The following is a 24886-nucleotide window of genomic DNA, read 5'->3' on the forward strand; positions in this document are numbered from 1 at the left end:
AGATGATTCTCCTCCCCTTCCTGCTGGTGTTTTAGGATCCTTAAATAGGGCTAGGGCTAAGGTTAAGGTGGTATTTTTCTCATAATTTTATTCTATATATCATTCTTTTTATTTGGTATAGAATCTCTCCTCCTTTGGATAGGCTTTAAGCAACCACCAGCCATCTACTCCTTATGCTGCCCAAATTTTCTGATTTTATTATGATTTCCATAGTAAAAGAAGGAAATGAGGCATGGTTAATTAGAGGAGAAGAATTTCTTCCTTCCTGGGTCCACAAAATCTGCAAAACAAAGAAAGGTTTCGGCTGTCCAAAATAAATTTTTCAAGAATTGGTTCCAATTCTTTCTCAGTTTGCTCCTCATGCAGAATTAGTTTGGACTCTGATTTTCTTTCATTTAATTCTTTCCAAGATAGCTCTTTGCCACTCAAAATTGGTTGCCATATCAGATCTTTGTGCCAAGAAACACTAAGAAGAATCTGGGTGTATCAGGTGTTTCTTGTTGTGTCTAACATTGTTACCAACTTCAACCTACTGTAGCCACCTCATCTGGAATCCAAATTCAATTCTGTAAATTATGTTCCTTTCTTGCTTCTCTCAAAATTCTGTAGGATCTAATCTTGCTCAATTTAAAGTCCTGTAGCTTGCCTTTTAGGGGTCCTCACACCAAAATATCCAGAATTTAGATTGGTTGACTAGATGGGAGAGATTAACTGCTTGATTTATTTTCTGCACCTCTAGTTTCTTTTCTGGCTGATGATGCCAAAAAAGATAAGGTGTGGGGTCCATTGATATCTTGATTTGGTTATTCTGCTTTGAGATGGACTCTAATTTTGATGCAAGACCTGATGACTCCGGATGACAAACCCTGCTGAATCGGACTCAATCAATTTCACTTAATTTGACTTTTAAAATATGGTTAAGCCCAATTAGGTGTGATCTGACTCAATTACCTGCAATTGACATAAAACATATCAGGTTCTTATATTTATTTAGTTAATTATTATACCAATTTCATCAAAATCATTAAAAACTAATAATAATAATTACTATAAAAATGCAATACATCAAATACCCCCAAACTTAAGTTTTTGGTTGTCCCCAAGCAAAAGAAAAGTCCAAATCAAAAATGGAGAATCTCAAAAAATTAATGCTAAAAACTTTATTTAACATTAATATACTCAAAATCCATCTAGACACAAAGGAGTAATACCCAAATGCCATGGCTTAACCACCTCAACCCAAAACCGAAAGGCAAACCCACAAGCTAACTATTCCAAACTCATTCATACTCAAACAAAGTTACGCACAATCAATAGCTACCCTGCTTCCTTTAGGTTTTAATAAAATAATTCAGTTCAAACATCCAATCCTAAATGCAAAATCCTATCAGCCCATCTCCAATAGTGCAAACAACGTACTCAAGAGATCGATAGGACTTTTTCGGATTAAAAAAAATGGAAAGCAAGCAACAAGAATGATGGTTATGGTCACATAAGTGAAAATAAATCAACCACAATAAATCAAAGCATACTCAATTACTTATACTTTACATCCCTTCCTTTATTTGTTTTATTTTATATTTTTAGAACAGCCTATACACTTTGGCACTCTTCCTTAAGTTATCATTTGCCTTTTTACGCAAATATCGACATTGGTGATGAAGGCACCCGATTACTCAGCAAGTCATATACTCAAAGTACTTTGCATACTCATAATTCAAGTCACTGTTTGACGTAAAAGCAAACATGGGGCTCATGAATGCTCCTAGTTACTAGGCAACTTGAAACAGCGGAGTAGATTGTGCTTTTTTTTTTTAAAATTTTATTAAAAAATAAAGACAAAGATGCAAACATAATGGTAATCCTACATTATTAACACGAAATGCTCATGCAAATGCACCCCCAAATCTGAATTGGACATTGTGCTCAATGACAAGATCATCATCACAATACATATTATAGCAAGGCATTCTTAAAGGTTAGGGGTACTCCCCTTTGTAGCGTGCCTATGCGTTTGTGCGAGTTTGCAACTCGTCCTCGTCATTTCATCTCTCTTATCTTCTTCAATGTGCCTACAAAAAGTGAACAACATCCATTCAAACCTTGAAAATATAGTGAGAATTAAAATTGACTCAAAAAATAAAGAAAATAAAAAAAAAATTGCTTGGGTTGCCTCCCAAGAAGCGCTAGTTTATAGTCGTTAGCTTGACTATCCCAATGCATTATGTCAGTGCTATGGAGGTTTTTGGTTGCTCAAATCCTCCATCTATGTATTCCTTCAACTTTTGCCCATTGACCTTGAAGGTCCTATCACCACTCTTCAGCTCAACAGCTCCATGTGGAAAAATTGTATAATCTCAAATGGACCTGACCACCTAGATCGGAGTTTGCCTGGAAATAGCTTTAGGCGAGAGTTATACAGCAACACCTTTTGTCCTGCTTGGAATTCACGCCTCACAATATGTTTGTCATGCCATCTTTTCATTCTCTCCTTGTAAATTCTTGTATTTTCATATGCATGGAGGCGGAACTTATCAAGTTCATTAAGCTGTAATAACCTTTTCTCCCCAGCAGCTTCCATATTGAAATTTAGCAACCTAGTTGCCCAGTAAGCTCGATGCTCTAGCTCCACAGGTAAATGGCATGCTTTTCCATAAACTAGATGATACGGGGACATCCCAATTGGCATTTTGAATGCTGTTCTATATGCCCATAATGCATCATCTAATTTTAGGGACCAGTCCTTTCTTGATGAGTTGACAGTAGTCTCCAATATTCTTTTAATTTCACGGTTAGAGATCTCTACTTGTCCACTTGTTTGAGGATGATATGGTTTCCTACACGATGAGTAACACCGTATTTTGTCAATAGAGAATCCAAATAACGATTACAAAAATACTTACCTCCATCCGTGATGATAGCTCTTGGAATACCAAAGTGTGTGAATATGTATTTCTTTAAGAACTTGAGCACACTCTTGGCATCATTAGAGGGAAGTGCTACTGCCTCAATCCATTTGGATACATAATCCACCGCCACCAGGATGTATTGATTTGAATGAGAAGGTGGAAAAGGCCCCATAAAATCTAATCCCCACACATCGAACAGTTCTACTTCAAGGATATTGGTTAGTGGTATTTCCTGTCTAAAAGAAATATTTCTAGTTCTTTGACATCGGTCACAAGAAGAAACAAAAGCAATAGCATCTTTAAACAGGTTAGGCCAATAAAAACCACACTGTAATACTTTAGCAGCTATTTTGTTGGGTCCAAAATGGCCTCCACACTCTAATGAATGGCAGTATTTTAAAATATTTTTAATTTCATCATCAGGCACATATTTCCTAATAAGCTGATCTGGACAATACTTATATAAATATGGATCCTCCCAAAAATAATATTTTGCATCATGTAAAAATTTCTTTTTTTGCTGGTAATTAAATTTCGGAGGAATAATATCACATGCCTTAAAATTAATAATATCAGCATACCAGGGTGTACTAGATGTGAGTAATGCGAATAATTGCTCATCAGGGAATGACTCATTAATGGGTACCTCAATGTTCTCAATTTCTTTACTTAACTCTAACCGAGATAAGTGATCTGCTACAAGATTTTTTGCTCCTTTCTTGTCCCTAATCTCCAAGTCAAATTCCTGCAATAAGAGCACCCAACGAATTAATCTCGGTTTCGCATCCTTCTTTTCAAGTAAATATTTAATTGCTGAGTAATCAGTATAAACTATTATTTTTGCTCCTATAAGATATGGCCTAAATTTATCAAAAGCAAAAACAATGACGAGCAACTCTTTCTCTGTGGTGGCATAGTTCAACTGTGCATTATTCAGTGTTCGACTCGCATAGTACACCACATGAAGTCTATTCTCCTTTCTTTGTCCCAAGACTGCTCCTATAGCATAGTCGCTTGCATCACACATGAGTTTAAATAGTAGATTCCAGTTAGGTGCAGTGATGATAGGAGCTGAGATTAATTCTCTCTTTAATCTGTTAAAAGCAACCAAACACTCATCAGTAATTTTAAAAGGTGCATCCTTGATCAATAAATTACAAAGAGGTTTGGTAATTTTAGAGAAGTCTTTTATAAATCTTCTATAGAAGCCAGCATGCCCTAAGAAACTCCTCACTCCTTTAACAGATGTTGGTGGTGGTAATTTCTCAATGACCTCCACCTTTGCTTTGTCTACTTCTATCCCTCTAGATGAAATCTTATGGCCTAAAACTACTCCTTCCTGCACCATAAAATGACATTTCTCCTAGTTCAACACAAGATTAGTTTCTTCACAATGCTGTAGAACTTAGGAGAGGTTAGTCAAACACATATCAAAAGAAGGATCAAAAATTGAAAAATCATCCATAAAGATTTCAATGAATTTTTCAACCATATCAGAGAATATAGACATCATACATCTTTGAAAAGTTGCAGGTGCATTACATAACCCAAATGGCATTCTCCTATATACAAATGTTCCATATGGACAAGTAAATATAGTTTTTTCTTGATCCTCAGGTACAATAAGAATTTGAAAATATCCTGAATAACCATCTAAAAAATAGTAGAAGGGATATCCGGACAATCTCTCAAGCATCTGGTCAATAAAAGGCAAAGGAAAATGGTCCTTTCGTGTGGCTTTCTTTAACTTCCTATAATCAATACACACACGCCAACCAGTGACTGTTCTAGTGGGTATCAGCTCATTTTTATTATTTGTAATAACAATCATCCCCCCTTTCTTAGGAACTACTTGAACAGGACTCACCCAACTACTATCAAAAATAGGGTAGATAATTTCTGCATCAAGTAATTTTATTACTTCAGCTCTAACTACTTCCTTCATATTAGGATTTAACCTACGTTGATGCTCAATTGAAGGTTTATAGTTTTCTTCCATTAAAATTTTATGCATGCATATACTGGGACTAATTCCCTTAATATCATCAATAGACCAGCCTAATGCTTTCTTATGCTTTTTTAACACATGCAATAATTTTTTTCTTGTTCAGTAGACAAATGAGCAGATATAATGACAGAAAAAATAGATAAGTCTCCCAAGAATGCATATCTTAAGTGAGAAGGGAGCTGCTTAAGCTCAAGCTTGGAGTTTGGCTTAGCCTCTACTGAATCCTGTATTTTCTCAACATCATTTAATACATCAACATGCTGTTTATTTTTAACACCATCAATCAAGTCATATTCAGAATTGTCAATTATTTCACTAACAAATTTATTAATCACATCTAATCTAAAACATTCATCATTCTCAAGAGGATATTTAAAAAAATTAAGCACGTTAAAAATTACCTCTTCTTGTCCCACTCTTAAAGTAAGCTTACCCTCATGGACATCTATAAGTGCCTTGCCAGTTGCAAGGAATGGACGCCCCAATATCAAAGGAACCTCTCTATCTCCTCCATATCCAAGACAATGAAATCCACTGGGAAGATAAATTTGTCCACCTTGACTAATATATCCTCCACTATGCCTTTAGGATATGTCACCGATCGATCAGCTAGTTGTAATGAGACACTGGTCGGTTTCACATCCCCTAGTCCAAGCTTCCTGAAAATAGATAAAGGCATTAAGTTAATGCTAGCACCTAAATCACACAATGCTTTAGTGAATTCGATATTGCCAATATTGCATGGAATTGTAAAACTCCCTGGATCCTTTAATTTTGATGGCAACTTATTCTAAATAATTGCACTGTACTCTTCGGTGAGCATGACTGTCTCATGGTCCTCTAGCCTTCTCTTTTTGGAAAGGATGTCCTTAAAGAATTTGGCATAGCTAGGCATCTGAGCTAATGCCTCCGCAAATGGAATATTTATGTGTAGTTTCTTGAAGACCTCCAAAAACTTTAGAAAGTTCTTATCATCCTTACTTTGCTTGAGCCTTTGAGGAAAAGGAACTGGTGGATTGTAGGGCTTTACTGGCTCTTCCTTTTTCTCTTTTAGCTTCTCTTTGACCATAGTCTCTTCTTGAGTTTGTTCCTTTACTTGTTCTTTAACAGGCTCTTTCCCTTGTTGTTCCCCTAGTTATTTTCCACTCCTCAAGGTAATTGTCTTCACATGCTCCTTCGGGTTCGTTTCAGTATTGCTAGGCAATGACCCTTGAGTTCTGTTAGCTACCATGTTGGCCAACTGTCCCATTTGTATTTTCAAGTTTTTAATGGCAGCTTGCTGGTTTTGAAAGTTTGCCTTAGTTTCACCCACGAAATCAGTAGTGGCCTTGGTGAGAGTTGCAACCAATTCTTCCAGATTAGACTTTTTGTCTTGCTGTGAAAAATCAGGTGGTCCTCTATTCTGATAATTTTGTTGTTGCTGTTGATTTCCTCAGAAAAAATTTGGATGGTTCTTCCAGGCAGGCGTGTAGGTGTTTGAGTATGGATTGTTCTGTTGCCTTCCTTGGTTTGCCACATATTGCACTTGTTCTTATACTGGAGGCATGAATGAGCTGTCAATCGGGCAATCTCGAGTAGCATGTTGCCCAGTACACATCTCACAGGTCTGCACACAAGTATTGACAGCATTAATAAACAAATGATCTAATTTTTTGAAAAGAGTGTCTACCTTTGCATTGAGTGCAGTAATAGCGTCTATCTCATGAATCCCATCAGGTCTTCTCGCCATGTTTCTCTCATTGGGCCATTGGTAATTGTTGTTGGCCATTTCCTCCAAAAGATCATAGGCCTCATCAAGCGACTTCTCCATCAATGAACCTCCAGTAGCAGCATCAATATTAATTATGGTATGGTTGTTCAGCCCATTGTAGAAAGTTTGCACAACCAACCATTTAGGCAGCCCGTGGTGTGGACACCTCCTAAGCAGATCCTTGAACCTTTCCCAGGCTTCATATAAGGTCTCCATGTCAAATTGCACAAAGGTTTGGATGTCAGTCCTCAACTTGGCAATCTTAGCAGGTGGAAAGAATTTTGCCAAAAATTTTTGTGCTAAGTCATTCCAAGTGGTGATCGAGCCAGCAGGAAGAGACTGTAACCATGCTTTAGCCTTGTCTCTAAGTGAAAACGGGAACAATCTTAACCGAATTGTATCATCTGACACTCCATTATGCTTAAGGGTATCACATATCTCCAAGAAGTTTGCAATGTGCGCATTAGGGTCATCATTGGGCAATCCTCCAAACTGAACTGCTGTCTAGATCATTTGGATTAAAGCAGGCTTGATCTCAAAGTTGTTTGCTTGCACAGGTGGTCTTGTGATGCTAGATGAAGCTCCATTCATGGTAGGCATGGCATAATCCCGCAGTGCCCTGGGGTTTGCCTCTCTAGCAACCTCATTATTTCCTACTAGGATTACTTCTCTCCTTGAATCTTCAGCCATTTTTGGATCTACTTTTGCCTCAGATTTCTTCCCTTCTCTGACTGCTTTAATATTTTGTTTACAAGTGCGTTCAATTTCTTGACTTGAAATGGGGTTTGATTCAATTCTCACAAGTCGACCCGATTCTCTTTTCCAAGTTGTAATTTTGAAAGATTATTATCTTTTTTTTTTTTTAAGAAGAGAGAAGAGGAAAGAGAGAGAAAAGAGTTCTAGAGATGAGTCCTAAGGAGTCCTAAATCTAGAGATGAAAGAGAAGAGTGTTTTAATTAGGTTTAAATTTTAATGGCAAACAAGGTAGTACAAAATAGACTTTCTATCCTAGGGTTAACCTAGATCTAGACAGCTCCTAACTGTTCCAAGATCGTCTTTAAGCACTCCAAGCCCAAAACTGACTAACTATCTCAGCCAGATAAGTGTAAGATGTGGGAGGTTCCCTGCTTGTTGCTTTCCTTAGACACCAACTGAGTTGGCCAGGTCAGACAACGGAACCAATTGAAAACTACCTTCTTAAACCACTTGCCTTAGACACTGAACAATTAATCAATTCGAACCCGATCTAACTTTAGGGCTTTCTTGTCCTATTGAGCTCGAATATCCTAGGGCCAACGTTTAATTGATTTTAGATTAAGGTCTAGATTATGCAGGATGAAGGATGTGATTTTTTGGGCTAAGGAAGGGTGATCAAATCCCCACCTTATCTGATTAATGGGTTAAGTGCCCTTAAAGTTAATTATGGAGATGCAATGCAAAGAAACAAGATGTCCAATCAAGTTTGATTTTTTTTTTTATATATTTTTGGTTATACTATATTAGTTAAGCATTATGAAATGTCAGTGATTTTTTTTTAAAAATATCTAAGAAATAAAATATCTAGATTACTAGAAAATCAACTATTCTTGATATTAAAGCATCAGTCCCCGACAATGATGCCAAAAACTTGATAGCCTATTTCGCAAGTGCACGAAATCACTCAAGTAATATAATGATAAATAAGAGATCATTTTCACGAGGACTGAGTTTAATTACCAAAAATAAATGCTAATTTTACTAATATCTAAACGATCGAAACTGAATGATAATGAAAAATAAAATTAACTCTGAAGAACTCAATGAAAGCTGAATCAAAATTTGATTGATAAAGCACTAGGGTATATCTGATTTCACTTGGACCAATTATCAATTCCAGCTATTCCGATTAATAATCTAAATTTAATTATTAATGCAAGGATAAATAATCTTAAATTATTTAATAATCTCTCTCAAGTCTTATTAAATATACTAATTAAAACTTATAATCTATCTTTCAATAATAAAATAGATTTTAATTAGTTCAATAAGCACAGTGATTATTTTCAAAATCCCACAGGTCAAATCTTCTGCTCCCGCTCCAATTATTATTCCTATGATGTTTGTTATTAACTCCAATTTATAATCTTCCTTCCCAGTACCAATTATAAATCGAAATCAATCAAGTACCAAAGATAATAATACTTAAAAATATTAAATATAAATAATAAATAATTGCATTAACAAAAAAATTAATACAAGATTCTGGAATTGAAATTAAATCCAAGCTACATCAGGTACCCTAGCTAAAAATTTAGCTTTTCATCATATCAAAATCAAACTCAAGTTTACTTGAATAAAACTCCAAAATCATCCTAACAATGAGTTCTAGAAAATAAATTCAAAGTAAACAAGAGAAAGAATTAAAAATTCTAAAGGAATTGCAGAGCCGAATGAATCCTCTCTTCAAATCTTTCAGATACTCCAAACTCTCCTTGTTTGATTTCTAGCTTTCAAAGATGATTCTCCTCCCCTTCCTGCTAGTATTTTAGGATCCTTAAATAGGGTTAGGGCTAGGGTTAAGGTGGTATTTTTTCCATGATTTTATTCTATATATCATTCTTTTTATTTGGTATAGAATCTCTCCTCCTTTGGATAGGCTTTAAGCAACCACCAGCCATCTACTCCTTATGCTGTCCAAATTTTTTGATTTTATTATGATTTCCATAGTAAAAGAAGGAAAGGAGGCATGGTTAATTAGAGGAGAAGAATTTCTTCCTTTCTGGGTCCACAAAATCTGCAAAACAAAGTAAGATTTCGGCTGCCCAAATCAAATTTTTCAAGAATTGGTTTCAATTCTTTCTCAGTTTGCTCCTCATGCAGAATTAGTTTGGACTCTGATTTTCTTTCATTTAATTTTTTTCAAGATAGCTCTTTGCCACCCAAAATTGGTTGCCATATCAGATCTTTGTGCCAAGAAACACTAAGAAGAATCTGGGTGTATCGGGTGTTTCTTGTTGTGTCCAACATTGTTACCAACTTCAACCTACTGTAGCCACCTCATCTGGAATCCAAATTCAATTCTGTAAATTATGTTCCTTTCTTGCTTCTCTCAAAATTTTGTAGGATCTAATCTTGCTCAATTTGAAGTCCTGTAGCTTGTCTTTTAGGGGTCCTCACACCAAAATATCCAGAATTTAGATTGGTTGACTAGATGGGAGAGATTAACTGCTTGATTTATTTTCTGCACCTCTAGTTTCTTTTCTGACTGATGTTGCCAAAAAGGATAAGATGTGGGGTCCATTGATATCTTGATTTGGTTATTCTGCTTTGAGATGGACTCTGATTTTGATGCAAGACCTGATGACTCCGGATGACAAACCCTGCTGAATCGGACTCAACCAATTTCACTTAATTTGACCTTTAAAACATGGTTAAGCCCAATTAGGTGTGACCTGACTCAATTACCTACAATTAACATAAAACATATCAGGTTCTTATATTTATTTAGTTAATTATTATACCAATTTCATCAAAATCATTAAAAACTAATAATAATAATTACTATAAAAATGCAATACATCATGATCTCCTCTTATAAATTTTTTTTTCTCTTAGTGAAGCTTGCATGTCTCGTGGAAGCGAGCCTTTTGACGGATCCACGTATTTCATTATATTCTTATTTTATTTTTTTTTCTTCCGGCTACAACATGTGGTATCGGATCCTGCACAATAAGTAGTATCAGAACAAATGATATCACAACAGTTAATTCAAAGGCTCAATTGTGTCTATGTGTGTGTGTGTGTATGAGCTAGACAGCCTTACTAAATATTTAAAAAGGGATTTAACAACTCAAAATGAATGGCATAGTATCAAGACTAAAAATATAAACCATTGAATTGTTGATCTTTAGGATCAAATTAAAAATTTTTAAAAACTAAAATTCACTTATTGTAGATTAAATTGCCAGATTTATTGTCGAGCACTCTGGAGGAGCTCTATGAATGGTTGCTGCTACCTTGCCCCTCCCCATTCTTTTATTTTTTGATCTTGTAGATTGTATTCATATTTATGTGGTGTGAGTACTCCATCCTATCCAAAAAAAAAAAAACATAAACATGAAGCGAGTAAGAAAGTGAAAGGTTCTAATATTATGATATCATATTTTATCATGATCTGATAGTCAAACCCTAATGAACTTAATATATCCATATTTTAATATATGCAAATCATGATCATTGAAGTGAATTTTTAATTTATGTACCTTACTATATTAGTATATTGGTGTATTTGATACCATCCATCTTTGGGGTGCGGGTTATATCTTTCGCACGAAAAAATACTTGATCTTTTTTTGCTATGTCAATCACTGGATTGCATCTTGCACATATTTTAAAGTACTCTAATTCTTCTTCCATCCACCTACATAGATTTTGAAGTAGGCATTGGATGATTCAGTGATTAATAGTGCAAAAGAAGATGAATCATTCTTTCGTACGAAAGATACAACCCGGACCCTCATCTTTGCACCCACTTGATGCATTAATTAGAGACCACTAAAATAATTCAAGTTGGATTTTTAGACATATTTTATAGTATAGATCTACTTCAATAATATGGATTTTCGATTTGGATGATCAATCACTAATTTTAATATCATTAATCTTCTATTAAGATTTAACATAAAACATGTTCTCCAACTCTCAATCTGTACATGTAGTATATAGATACATAACTATATATATAACAATTATATATAAGAATATAATTATTATTTAACATCAATATTACTTATTGAATACTTATTTTTAAGAACAAAAATAGAGATATTTATGTAAATAGACACATAGATAATTTATTGTTAACATGCAACAAATATATTAATTTAATAATCAAAATAAGAAACTAAAGTATTGTAATTGTTGGAGTTTTAGAGAGAATTGAAAATTCAAAATTTCCTCCTATCAATTCTAACAAATCTCAATTTTTTGTTTTGTTTAATCCCACATTTTATTCTTTTTAAATAATTATTAGTACTATCCTTAGTAGATACTATATTTTAATGATTAATATTTTGTCCATTGGTTTTCTAGCCGTTAGACCAATTAATGCTTTTATACCTGTTAATATATGTTTAATGTATTTTAATGCTGCATTAGAAGCCCAAACGGGCCGGCTAGTCCTTAGGCCTATAAATTAGGCCGATGGTGGAGGGGTTGAGTATGCAAAAAAATACTCTCCCTTCTAATCTAAGATCTTCCTCTATTCTAAATCTTCTTTTTTAATCCTCTTCCAAGTTTTGTAATCTATTTCTTTGATCATTCATCTGCTACGTTGAAGCTCCATCATCTTCTCTACGGTCATGGCTGTAGGAGAGATTACTAGTTATATCTTGGGATAGAGTTTTTGAGTGTGATCTCACACGAGGGTCAAGAATCATCTTAGGACAATGCATTGTATATCTTTGATCTGTAAATTTTTAGATTAATTTTAATATTAATTTTATAATAATATTTGATTGTTAGTTCAACAAGATTGCAATCGGCTCTCGTGGAAGATGAAATTCATCAAATATTCCTAACAATCTAAGGTGATTCATTTGGATTGTGATTAAAAAGACAATCTTATGCATACTGCCTTTAGATTAGCAACGCTAACTGTCTATTTCCAATCCTATGTTTTTGATGGTATTATTGCAAATTTTTCTATTTGTGCAAGAATATTTTTGTTTTACATGTTTTATCTTGGTGGTTTATTAATACTGTTTGCAGCATGCCTCACCTCGTAGGGATATTTAATGTTGAAAATGCCTGATTCTCTTTATGGGGTTTATATTTATTAGTTATAGCAATTTTGTACATTTTTCTGTAACATTTATCTCTGCTCTTCTATTCTCTTCATGTTTTTGTGTGGTTCTTACATATGCACTTATTGTTGCATGCATGCACAGATGGACAGATGCTGCAAACACATGTGATGGCAATGATTCTCACATATTAACATCACATTTGTAATAATAAAAAAAAATCTTCTTATATGTGCATGAAGAAAGTAAAAGAAGACAATTTAGCATCAATTTCTTCTTATATACTCATTGTTTCAATGATTATTGTATCTACCTGTGCGCACGTGTGCATGCTATAGGTCCATTGAGAACACGGTAACTAATTCTGATTGTTCAATTATATGTACAATATTTCACTGGTTGTCATTGTTAAAAAAAAAAAAAAGGAAATACTTTAGTTGTTAGAAGGTTAACGGTGTAAATAAAATGAAGAAAGGAACTGAATACACATGCATATATTCCGACTATTTTAAGAGATGAAAGTGATCTTACAATAATGCACCTGAAACTTTATGTAGTTTATTTGCAGATATCTGACATCATTAGCTTATGATTAACCAGCAGCAAGAACTTTTGTTTTTGCAGATAACAGAAAAACAGTTCTTAGTCACTGTATAATTTATAATCAGATGTATAATGTTATGTAGATTTTGGTTTTGTATTGTCTTAAATATCCAATAAAACTCTTATCCTTTATTCATAGTAGGAAATAATCTTGATAGAGATATCTCCATTATAATTATTATTATAATTGCTTAAAAATCTCTAATGCAATGCTACTCTCACCGTTTAGAATATTCTTAATTTTATTTCCTGTGGATCTAGAGCTGTAAGTTATGCCCACTAGATTGTCATGCAAGCAATTAGCTGGAATAGGATGTTTTGAGTGGATATTTAGTTAAAGAACAATTTAGATCAGTTCAGAATCCCCATAAGTTTTTTCTTTTAATATTAAAATTCATATTAAATAATCCTATCATTCTATTTTATATGGTGTTAACATTTCAAATAATGTATATTACTGCAATATATTTCTGTTCCGACCAAAAAAGATGGATTTCCGTTGCATTGTAAATATTTTAGATTTGCTGTATTTTTGCACCGCTGCTTTTGTTGCTATAGACAACCACTTCTATGTTAATCGTCTCAGTCATTGTATGTTGAAATGGCAAAGCATGAAGAGATATCTTTTAAGTTTTTAAATTTTTGGGTAGTTTCTTTGCTACTTATTGATTATGTAAGCATGAGGGGGAGCAATATTTAGTACTGTGCATTGTCATGTTAATAAGAATTTTCAGATATAAAACTCCTACACAAAAGAGCATATATTCAAGTCAATCATTGTAGTAGCAGTTATTTCCTAATGTATGATGAAAATTTCAGCCATATAATCTATATCATGTGGCTTATGCATAATTTTTATTGGATCATGGGGGAAGAGATCCAGAAAACAATCTTCTGCACATCTATCAAGTGTCAAAATGTCCTAATTTTAACACTTCAACATTGGAAATACTTAACATGAAGACATATACATACATGCATGCGTCCATATGAATTGCTTGCACTTTGTTGGGTAGGTAGTTGTGTTTTGCATTAGAAAGGCAACAGTTAAAATAAATTGACTTGCAGGCAGTCCATTATGTGTGACCAACTAGTTCCCATCTTGTATGTTCCCACATGATTTTTCGGCCTGATCTTTTAGCTCTCCACAAGACCAAACTTTTACATCCTCATGCAACCGTGCTTGGCACTCTTCTGAATTTTGTATTGACTGTCAGAATGATTTAAATAAATAAATAAAAAAATAAAAATAAAAATAAAAAAATCTTAATAATAAATTCACACCGGTATCATGCTGTTGTCTATGATCAGTATCATATCTATGCTGAAATTTGTGGATCATTCACGGCAGAAATTTAATAAAGAATAATTTGTTGCAACTAACCTTTATTTTATAGGCTGCCTTACAAAAAATTTAAATGGAACTAATGTCTTAGAGTCGTCAAAGGAGATGGAGCTTAATTTATAAAGGATCTTCTAGTAGTGGAAACCCAACATTTGTGATAGGAGATCTTTTGAAGGAGATTGGTTGATCAGGGACTCTAGCCCATACTTATTGTGAATAATGCTCCTATATAGTGGTTAGGAAGGATTTATCTTTAATGAGATTCAAGAAATATTTCTCGAGATGTGATACTACACATATCCCTAGAGGGACTTACCTATGTGAGAGTATTCGTACTTGATCTCGATTAGAAACGTAGACAATCTCTAGAAACTCTCATAAAATAATTAAGATATTTACACACGGCCATTAATGCATAAACCTGTAATATGAGCTTCTGTATTGCATGTGTAACAGTAGAAATCTAAGTCAAAGGAATGTAATTCAAAATCTGATTCACTCCGCTTCCTTCAGTTTGATACTATTAATACTAAGTAAAGTTAAGTCATGAAAGATACTTCACCTATTGCATAGTATATATATCCAATAGAAAATTATTTATATTATTGAATTTTTAAGTTTTAGTTGTTTTGAAAATTTTGAATGTTGAGGGAGATTATTGGAGTTTTAGAGGAAATTGAAAACTCAAAATTTCCTCCAACTAATTCTAACCAAAATCCAAATTTTTTATTTTGTTTAGTCCCATATTTTATTCATTTTAAATAATTATTATCGTTTTCCTTAATAAATATCATATTGTAATGATTAATGTTTTGTCCGTTGGTTTTCTAGCCGTTAGATCAATTAATGCTTTTATATCTGTTACGTGCTTAATATGTTTTAATGCTGCATTAGGAGCCCAAACGGCTAGTCTTTAGATCTATAAATTGGGCTCATGATGGAGGGGTTGAGTGAGTAAAAAAAATATTCTCTCCCTTCTAATCTAAGATCTTCCTTTATTCTAAATCTTCTTCTTTCAATCATCTTTTAAGTTTTGTAATATGTTACTTTGATATTCATTTCTTGAGTTGAAGGTCCATCGTCCTCTCAACAATTATGTCTGCAAGAGAGGTTATCGATTGTATCTTGGGCAGAATTCTCAAGTCTGATTCCGTTCGAGGATCGTGAATCACCATAGAATAGTACACTGCACGTCTGTGTCGGTAAGTTTATAGATTAATTTTAATATAAATTTTATAATAATATTTGATTATTAGTTCAATTAGATTACAATCGACTCTAGTAAAAAATGAAATTCATCAACTATTCCTGATAGTAATAGCTATTTATTATGTTATTAGTTTTTATTTGTACGTGGCATTGAAGCTAATTGGAGAAGGCCAACCAAATCGAAGTATGATTGTTGTTGGGAACAATGGGGCTGTGGGGATGGTTGAGAGAATTGAGAACAAACATGTGGGATTTTGGGGTGGATGAGGAATGGAATCCCCAAGTCTTTAGATTCTATTCATGTATATTTTTAAATATACAAAAAGACATCTTCAATAATTTGCTTTGGAAGAAAATCAGGAAAAAATATCAAAATAGACTATAGCTAGTGTTTAAGACTCTATCAAAATTGACTATAGCTAGTGTTTAAGACTCAACGAGCTAGGCAAGTCAAGACTGATGCAACATACAAGTTTTAAACAAATCCAAATCTCTTACTATTCATCTCTAAAATATGCGCAGTTGAGCTTACCTGGCCAAGTTCCGAGCCGACACAATGAGTTTCCAAACTTTACAACATTGTATGGAAGCTTATCTGAGCTCAGCTTGACAAAAGCTCGAATAAAAATTTCCGTTAGTCAAGCTCGAACACTTGAAGTCAAGCTCGAACGCTTGCAGTCAAGCTTGACTCGAGCGGGAGCAACCAAAGTCTATAATCGAGCTGGAAAGTAGTCTAATACTCTCCTTTATACCCAAGAGTACCATACTTGTGCACATGATCCATGATGTAAACTCAGCAGTCAGCACATAACATCAGTAATCTTTGGGCAAAGGATTGATAAAGTTGACATTTTTTTTTTTTTTTTTCGGTACAAGTAAAGTTGACATCCTTGACTGGTAAAACTAGAACAGAGTATCGATAGCTTGGTCCGGTAGAGTAACAATTGTGGCGGTGGTTTGATAAAGTTGACGCATAAAAGCAACGATGTTGTCATCCACCACTAGCAATTTTGGCTCACATGGCATGTAATTATTGATTCAAGATTTGTTTCTTGGACTATATTCGCAAGAAAGAAGCGTGGAGGAGGTAGCGTAAAATGACAAAATGGGCTGATGGCGATGTTTTTTTTATTTTTTTTATTTTTGTTGGCACAATGGCGATGATGTGTTTAAGCTACGTAATTTGCCTACGGGTTTGGGTTACCGAGTGACCGTAAATATTTTAGGTAGCAAAAGCCACGTCTAAATGTTTAGCATTGGATCCATTTTCTCTCCTTGAATTTGTTCCAGAATTTATTCCTCCATTTATGTAACGTCCATTAATGTACCATATATGCAGGGAATCACAGCCGCTGATTTCCATGATGATGCATCACGATGCGCTGATGAACGAGGCCCACAGAAACCAGCCGCCGGTATTGGGCTCGTGCATGGCCGCTGTTGCATGCAGTGCGGGTAATGATTTCCCAAATTTGTGACTGCAAATTTGCTATACGGTCAGCTTCGGTGGCTGACCATGTTACCCGAAATAAAAAGCCTTAAATGCCGATGCCAACTGCCCCAGCTACGGATGAGCGGCTTCCAGATCGGCCGTGCATCAAAATGGACGGCAGATATTCGCCGCCGGATTCACACGCTCACGCCTCATTTGACTGCAACACAGACCATCAGCGACCGCTTGTTCTCTCGCCACCTGCATACCGTCAATTTCAGGAACATGGTGGAGACGGTGGCATTTATGTGGCCGCCGTGACGCCTCCAAGTTTCACTTCCTTCAGTCATCACCAGCAAGAGGGAATAAGAAGGGGGAGGGCATGGCTGTTGGTGTCCTTCGTCGGTGAAAAAACTCTGCAAAATATTTCTTTCATAGGTATGGTCTCTATCTCTCTCACACACATCCGCCCTTGCCTGTCTTCTTGTTTGGAAGTATTCCTTTTTGTTTTTATTTGAGCAAGAATATGTTGAAGGGTGGATATGTTATCGGATGAAACTGCTTCATCTGGGCTGCATGCAGAAAGAAAGAAGGAAATAGGAGGGTCAAATAGTTGTGGTTTCATGTCTAGCATCAAATTTCCATCTCCTTCATCTTTTCTTGATATGGATGCGAAGTTTCAGGCAATTTGCAACTACGAAATGCTGGACAAGCATTATGTATGGGGTTATAAATTTAGATTTTTATTTTTTTTGCTTTGCATGTATAGCCTTGTAAACATTTGAACTTGTGTATATACTGTTGCAGATTTTCTATTTATATGTATATATCCTTATAGATTATTTATTTTTACATGTATAATTGACTCAATCACGTGGATGTGCAAAAAGAAATAATATATGAGGGTATACATATATAAATAGTAAATTTTAATAGTATACATGCAAAAAGAAATTATTTATGAGGGTATATGTGCAAATAGTAAATTTGTAAGGGTGTATGTAAAATTTCAGATATTTATAAGGGTACATCTAAAAAATAATTATAAGGGTGAATATATATATATATATATATATATATGTGTGTGTGTGTGTGTGTGTGTGTGTGTAAATAGTAAATTTATGAGGGTATATATGTAATTTCAGATATTGATAAGAGTTCGCATGTTAAAAAAAAACTTCATAATTTTTCTGCACTTTTCATGTTATGTTTACAATTGATTTATTGTTGCCCAATGTAATGGAGGAAGAGGAGAAAATACTAATAATATTTAATTAATAATTTGAGAATAACAATGGTGTCCAAAAGGGTGGCTGTTGAGGCTCGATATTAGTTATGTTAGAGAACCAAGCATTCCCCTTCTATGAAATAGATCAAGGTGATAGTGGAAGCAAACCAATAAATAAAACAAGAACAACCAAGAGGAAGGCATAACCTCAACAAGGGAAAAATGGACTCTATGTTAGTCAAGCTTCGTCCACTATCTAGAATAATGGGATAAATATTTGCTCTAGCCAACACTAAAGGCATACATACTTCAAGGGATGCTTTTGGTTAACAATAATTTTTCACAAAAGATTTGGTTTACCATGCTTGCAGGAGAACCCTTTGAAAAGCATGTTGACTAACTAATTGAACACAAAAGCTTAAGCTTATTCGGAAAGATCAATAATGTATATCAAGCTTAACACCCCCCTCTTGTGGAACATAGAACACGCACATGGAGACTAGGCTGGGAGCAAAATAATAACTCAGAAAATTATTTCAATAAGTGGCATGGAGATGGTTTGAACCTGTGACCTCCTAAAAACCGAGCTTTAATATTATGTTGATTAACTAATTAACACCAAAAGCTTAAGCTTAGAGGGAAAGAGTCAATGTATATCAGGCTTAATAGAGCACAAGAGAACTTGGATAGGTAGATTTGATGACGAACCCAATGAAAATTCTTTTTACAAAGAGAGCAAGAACTTCTTCAAAGGCTTCCATATTCTTCTACCCTTATTCTCCAAGCAAGAGAAGAAACCCTTATCCCTTTCCATGCTTTCTCTTCTCTAGGATTTGTATTCACCTTCTCTCTAGAGAGATATCATAGAGATGAGATCATATATATAAATCTCAGGACGGAGGTGTCTTAGTTTCTCCATGGAATGGGACACCCCATTATCCTGTTCCATCCTGACAATTGTCCGATCATGCATCCCGATAGATATTTTTCATCTCTCTCTCCCTTCTTTTTTCCTTTCATTCTTTTTTTTCTTTCTTTCCTTCTTTTTTTTCTTTTTCTTCTACCTTCCTTTCTCTCCTTTCCTATTTCTTTCTTTTACTATTCCTTCCTTTCTTTCTTTTTTTCCATTTCCTTCTTCTTTCTCTTTCCTTTCTTTCTTCTTTCATTGCTTTCTTTTTCTTTTCCCTTCCTTTCTTTCTTTTATTTTTCTTTTTCTTCTTGCTTTTCACTTTTTTCTTTTCTTCATCTTTCCTTCCTTCCTTTCTTTCTCTTTTTTCTTCTCTCCCTATGTTGATGGGTTTTGGAGTTCTGATCCTGTTTGGATCCGATTTTCTCATAGGAACAAGACAAGATAACTGGGATACACCTTATCCTATCAGGATGTAAAACCTTGCTATAGATATCGTTGTTCTACTTATAACAATGTAGGACCGCGAGTGGGGGTATCAATGGGTTGGGTCAGGCTAGGATGGGATTAGACCTGAAGCAAGGCCGAAATTTTACACCCCAAGCATGAGCCCGGCTTGGACTAGTCTTAGGGGTGTCAAGCTTGAGCCCAACTGGGCTTAAAATGGGCTGCATTTTTTTAATTAAATTCACAGTCCGAGTTGAGCACTGAAATTATTTAGGTCTTTGTTTGTAGGATTGAGCCTGGCCAATGGCCTAGTTTTTTCAAGGTTAGTTCTTTGGGTTATTCAAGCTAGCCTGGTCCATGGACAACTCTACGAGGGACATGCCTATTTTTTAGGAGATGTGGAAGCTAGATAATGGTAGTTGTATTATTGGTGATAGAGTGATACTTAGATTCAATAATCAAGTAACACTTTGCTTCTTTGATGTGAAGAGAAAATCTAAAGAAAACGATAACAATTAGTATGAGATAGGGGTTTGTAACTTCAATAGCTAAATTGTCATAAGAATGTGCTTGGAGCTCAAGTGAAGCAGTGGGCAGAAGCAATAAAGAACATGAAATGGTTTTTGATGAAGGAAGTGTACTGATGCCACTGGTCACATCTCGATAACTACATGATCTAAGAATCTAAGGTGAATAGGTATATCATAGGACCCAAGGGTTGATATTTCTGACATGTACTTGCTACCTCACTTGGATAGAGGTCTTTCAATAAATAAGTTGTATTTGTGGATTTTTTCTTTGCTCTTATTTGAGTTGGATCTAACTTGATTCTGCTCTTTTGAACTTGATTAGAGTTAGCAATTTTTGATCCATATCCTCTAACCTACTTGAGCTTGCTTGAAATAGATGGGTTTGGTCAAATATTTTTATATAACTGAGTTGGACTTGGGTATTTCTTATTTTAATTTGATAATAATGAGAGATATTTTTGGTTGAGTTTTCTTTTTTGACCCAACACGTGATTTAAGTGCAACCCTCACATATCACCTCATTGTTAGCCTTGTCTTGAGGAGCTGCATATTATGGAAAGTGGAAACAATCTTGAAAGGACCATAATTGAGTTGGCCTAAAGCTTGGTAGAAAGGGTCATAGTGGATGTGGTAGGAGAATGAGGTGCATGCTTGGTTGTGTAAAAACATAATCACAAAAGAAGTGGTGTTGCTCTTGATGTCACTTCTTGGTAATGCCGTGGAAAACAGTTGACAACATGGCAACTCTTGTAAGTGGTTATGACACTAGAAGAGAATCACTAGAGGAGGGAGCAAGGTCTACAAAATGGTAGACAACAACAGCACCGTTGGTGGATGAATATCTCTTAATAGTGAAGTGGATGAAGGTGCATCTCCTTCCGATTTTACTTTGGATGCTAGGTGGCAATGAACTTAGAGGATGTCATTACATATACCCTCAAAGTCTTAGGCAGTTGCATTAGAAAGTAAAGGTGTTTCTATAGGTTAGGGTACCTTCATTGGCAACTGCATATTCAATGCAAAAGACATTGCGATGAGCTTAAAAGTATAGAGTTGTGATCAGCAAACTCATGGCTACTTCCATCTTCCTTCTGAGAGCAATAATTTTAAGTGAGGTAATGTTGGGAAAATAGGTATTGAAATAGAGTGGAAAGAATGAAAGAAGAAAGACATTAAGAGGAATGAATTTGGTGAGGCAAGATATTGATTTCTCCATGCCTAACAATTTTAAAATTTCTGAGGGCCACACTCAATAAGGATAGTGGGAACTAAAGCACCCAACTTGAAATGAGAAAGGAGAAAGATTAACTTGAAGTAGAAGAGAATCATGGTGGCTGGCTTGTGAAGAAGGGAAGAGAGTTTTTCTGTATGTGTACACTCTCTCACATAATACAACTCAATTTATAGATAACAAAGGATTGTGATCAAGATTTGCAATCTCGGTATTCCGTACCGTATCGATACCTTGTCGATATAGTACAGTACAATACCATACTCATCTTGTACCAAAATAGCTTTGTAAAAATTTTTCTAATTTTTCTCTTATTACATCTCAATATTGATCAGTACGCAATTTGGTACACCTCGATATAGGTCGATATGCCTCGGTATGGGATGGTATGGGGTTTGTACCAACTTGATGTTGAGTTGTATACTAGTTTCCTCCTAGCACGGTATGGTACACTCCGCACCGGATGGTTGGGGCGGTATGGCAAACCATGTTTGTGAGAGATATTTGTGCACTACCCAATAGGCACAACTCTACAAAAAGAAGTAATGGTTAAGCCAAAATTTGCATTCATATAAATTTTATTATTTGAAAATAATTCAAAGCAAGTGACTATTTGAAGTTTTATAGTTTCACAATATTTTATTTTAACTTTATTTTCAAAACCTTGAAACTACTTTTGACCAAAGATCAAAAGTAGAGACAAGAGGCCAAGCTTTGGAACCAAAAGATGGTTCCGATGATCAAAATTTTTGAAAGTAGATGGTAGCCATTGGGAAGCGGCCCTTGTTTGGTCCCAACGGTCATATTATTTTTTAATGAAAAATACCCTAGCAGCTGATACTCAAAATTATGGCTAGGTTGGGTGAGCGTGCTATAAAGATGATCTCATAGGACTTCCACAGAAAGAAGGTAGCAAGATAGTGGTGCATATAAAGAATAAGTGTTTTGTTGAGAACAACGTTGGAAGAAGTTTTATGAATTGCTATCTCTTGCTCAGAGCCTTTGCATCATCTCCTTCACTATCTGGAACAAAGAGTTGCATCGATACAGCCCCAAGCATCTCTTAGTAATTGGTCCTATCGAACTTCTCATAAACTCTGTTAAGAAATGCAAAGAAGCTTTAAAAAAATTTTTGCAACAAGACAAGCAAAAGAAAATGAAAATATGCCAAGTAACTGAGTCTTAGGAGTAGGGAGAATATATGACAGGAAAGGATGAACAAGAGATGGAAAAGGCTACAAAAGGAATATGAATGAAAAAAGGGAGAGAAAATGAAGGTGTTTTTCCAGTAAAGGAAAAATACAAAGGAAATAAGAAGAAAGATGGATAGGATAGGCAAATGCAGTTGTCTATAGCTTTTGATGGCTATGCACCGCCAACCTGAAATGGAGGTGAAGAAAAGAGACACAAGGGAAGAAATGGAGGGAAAGGGAATAAATTATGGGAGAGGATGAAGAGAAACTAGAGAAGATGGAATGGATCCACCTGGAATGTTTTGGAGCAATATTGGTCAAACTTGGACTAATTTGGGTTTGTTGGTGCACACAAGTGACTATGGGGATGAGATGTTTCTGGAAAAATAGTAGGAAGAAAAACATGGTGAGAAAGATAAGGAAAGGAAGGGCATGATAAATTTGAACAAACAAACCTTATTTGAGCCCATAAAGTTTGAGAGACCATGGAGGGCACTTCGAACAATAAGGGTCTGTTTGGATGTCTGGGCCCAAAACCCCATGGGATATGTGGGTACACCCAGACAACCAGCTAAATAAGACTGGCTTAGACCCATAATTATAAGAACCTAAAAAACTACTAGAGCAGGCCGGCCTGAATCACATAGGGAGAGAAAAAAAGACCTCAGCAGGTCCTAAGGATTTTTTTAGTGCCAAAGTCTGGAGATAGACAATAAACCTTTCAAATAACTGAACAAGGAATTCTCCAAAAGTCAAAATATATCCCAACTTGCCCTTGAAGAATGCATACAACCCTAAGGTTTTTCCTTGGTCCATGCTTAGTTCATCAGATTTGAGGATGCTCCTAGGAGAGCATTCTAGGGGGACATTCAGAAGGAAAACCTTTGCTTTATAGTTTAGTCCAACAAATCAGATGAAGATTCTTTGCAATTATAGACAATGCTCTCCTCAAGTTTTCGTGTGGAAGTTCCATTCTCTGGGCTTTCACAATACCTCTGTGAGGGTGTTGAGAATCCAATGTATGTCTTGTTTGGGGCTTTTTGAGTTTTGAAAATCTAATGTCCTTTTAGGGGCCTCAAGGCACAAGCTCAAACCCAAAAATATTATGTATATAGGAGGTGTTGTTGCCATATAGTGAGCATAAAACATGATCAAGAAATAATGTATGTAACGTGGACTCCATGCACATAGAAACCAGGCTCTGATGAAAATGATGCTTGTGATGATGCATATAATTGCAATATATGTCTCAATAAGTTGCAGGCCAAAAAATGTAAAGATAAGTATAATATATGTATTATGGAAGAGTACCAGTTGATGGATGAATTATAAAATGTAATGTGTATATTTATGAAGGCACCGTGCATGTAAAAAAACATTTTAAAACTTAGGATGTCAAGATCATACTACTGTGGTCTTGTTGAAAGGAGTATTGAATGAGTAGGAAACATGGAAGTGTCTCCAGAGGATAGAGTTGTCTATATCTGTGGTTAGGCAATTACCATGTTGATACTTACATGGAAGTGAATCACTCCACAAGACAACTATTTCTTTAAAGGCACCAATTCTGGATAAATTGTAAGCTGAAAATTGGATTTTTTGAGTTGTCGCTTAATCTGCTGCATTATGCTTCCTGAAGAGAAGTTCTTGGTTGATGGGGTTTGGTCAGTAAGGAGAGTGCCAAGACACTTTCAGTCCTTTTATCTAAAGAATTCTTGTTATATTTTATGATCCTTGGTGGTTTCTCTTGAAATATCTAAGGCACTAGTTATTTCCAATTCTTCATACACCTAACCATTAGTTTTCTATCTGAACATTAAGCTTGAAATTAGCATTTGCATATTTGAGCATGCGTGATGTCTGACAAGACTGGTCTGTCAAGCTTGTTGTTGTGGTTTCAATATTTGTATTTTGTGTCTTATGTACATAAAGGTCTTATTTCTTCATTTAATATTATTATGCTAAGCATTCATAGTGTTTTCATTTTTATAAAGCTTCTCATGAGAAAATGATGTATGCGATTACAGGTCGCATCCTTATTGTAGACTAAAGGCTGTGTGTGTAGCTGTTTAGAAGATTGAAGGTCCATTACATGAGTGGATATGAGTTGGTGTTGTTTTGATGCCCCGTTGGTGACAGAAAATGATCTTTCTAATCCTCAACAAGACTTAGGCAGTAAGGAATGCTTTTATTTCTCAACTTCTTTCACACTTATTGTTACAATAACAATAGTTGAGGTGCTTTATTCCTTAAAGATGACCCTCCTTTGACACTCATTATGTATTGTTGACAAGGATTTAAATGCCACTTG

At 35.1% G+C, this 24886-nt stretch overlaps 1 protein-coding gene across 1 annotated transcript in view; it reads left to right on the forward strand.

The window, feature by feature from the left end:
* Positions 1-17324: 17324 nt before the first annotated feature.
* The window catches only part of LOC105042803 (cold-responsive protein kinase 1), a 42907-nt gene continuing 35345 nt past the window's right edge, over positions 17325-24886 (forward strand). The window contains exons 1-2 of the mRNA XM_019850082.3: positions 17325-17477; positions 24603-24750. Coding sequence (XP_019705641.1) covers positions 24678-24750 — 73 coding nt within the window. The 5' untranslated portion in view covers positions 17325-17477; positions 24603-24677. The remainder of the gene's footprint in view (positions 17478-24602; positions 24751-24886) is intronic.

This window comes from Elaeis guineensis, chromosome 4, assembly GCF_000442705.2.
Source record: "Elaeis guineensis isolate ETL-2024a chromosome 4, EG11, whole genome shotgun sequence".
NCBI lineage: Eukaryota > Viridiplantae > Streptophyta > Magnoliopsida > Arecales > Arecaceae > Elaeis > Elaeis guineensis.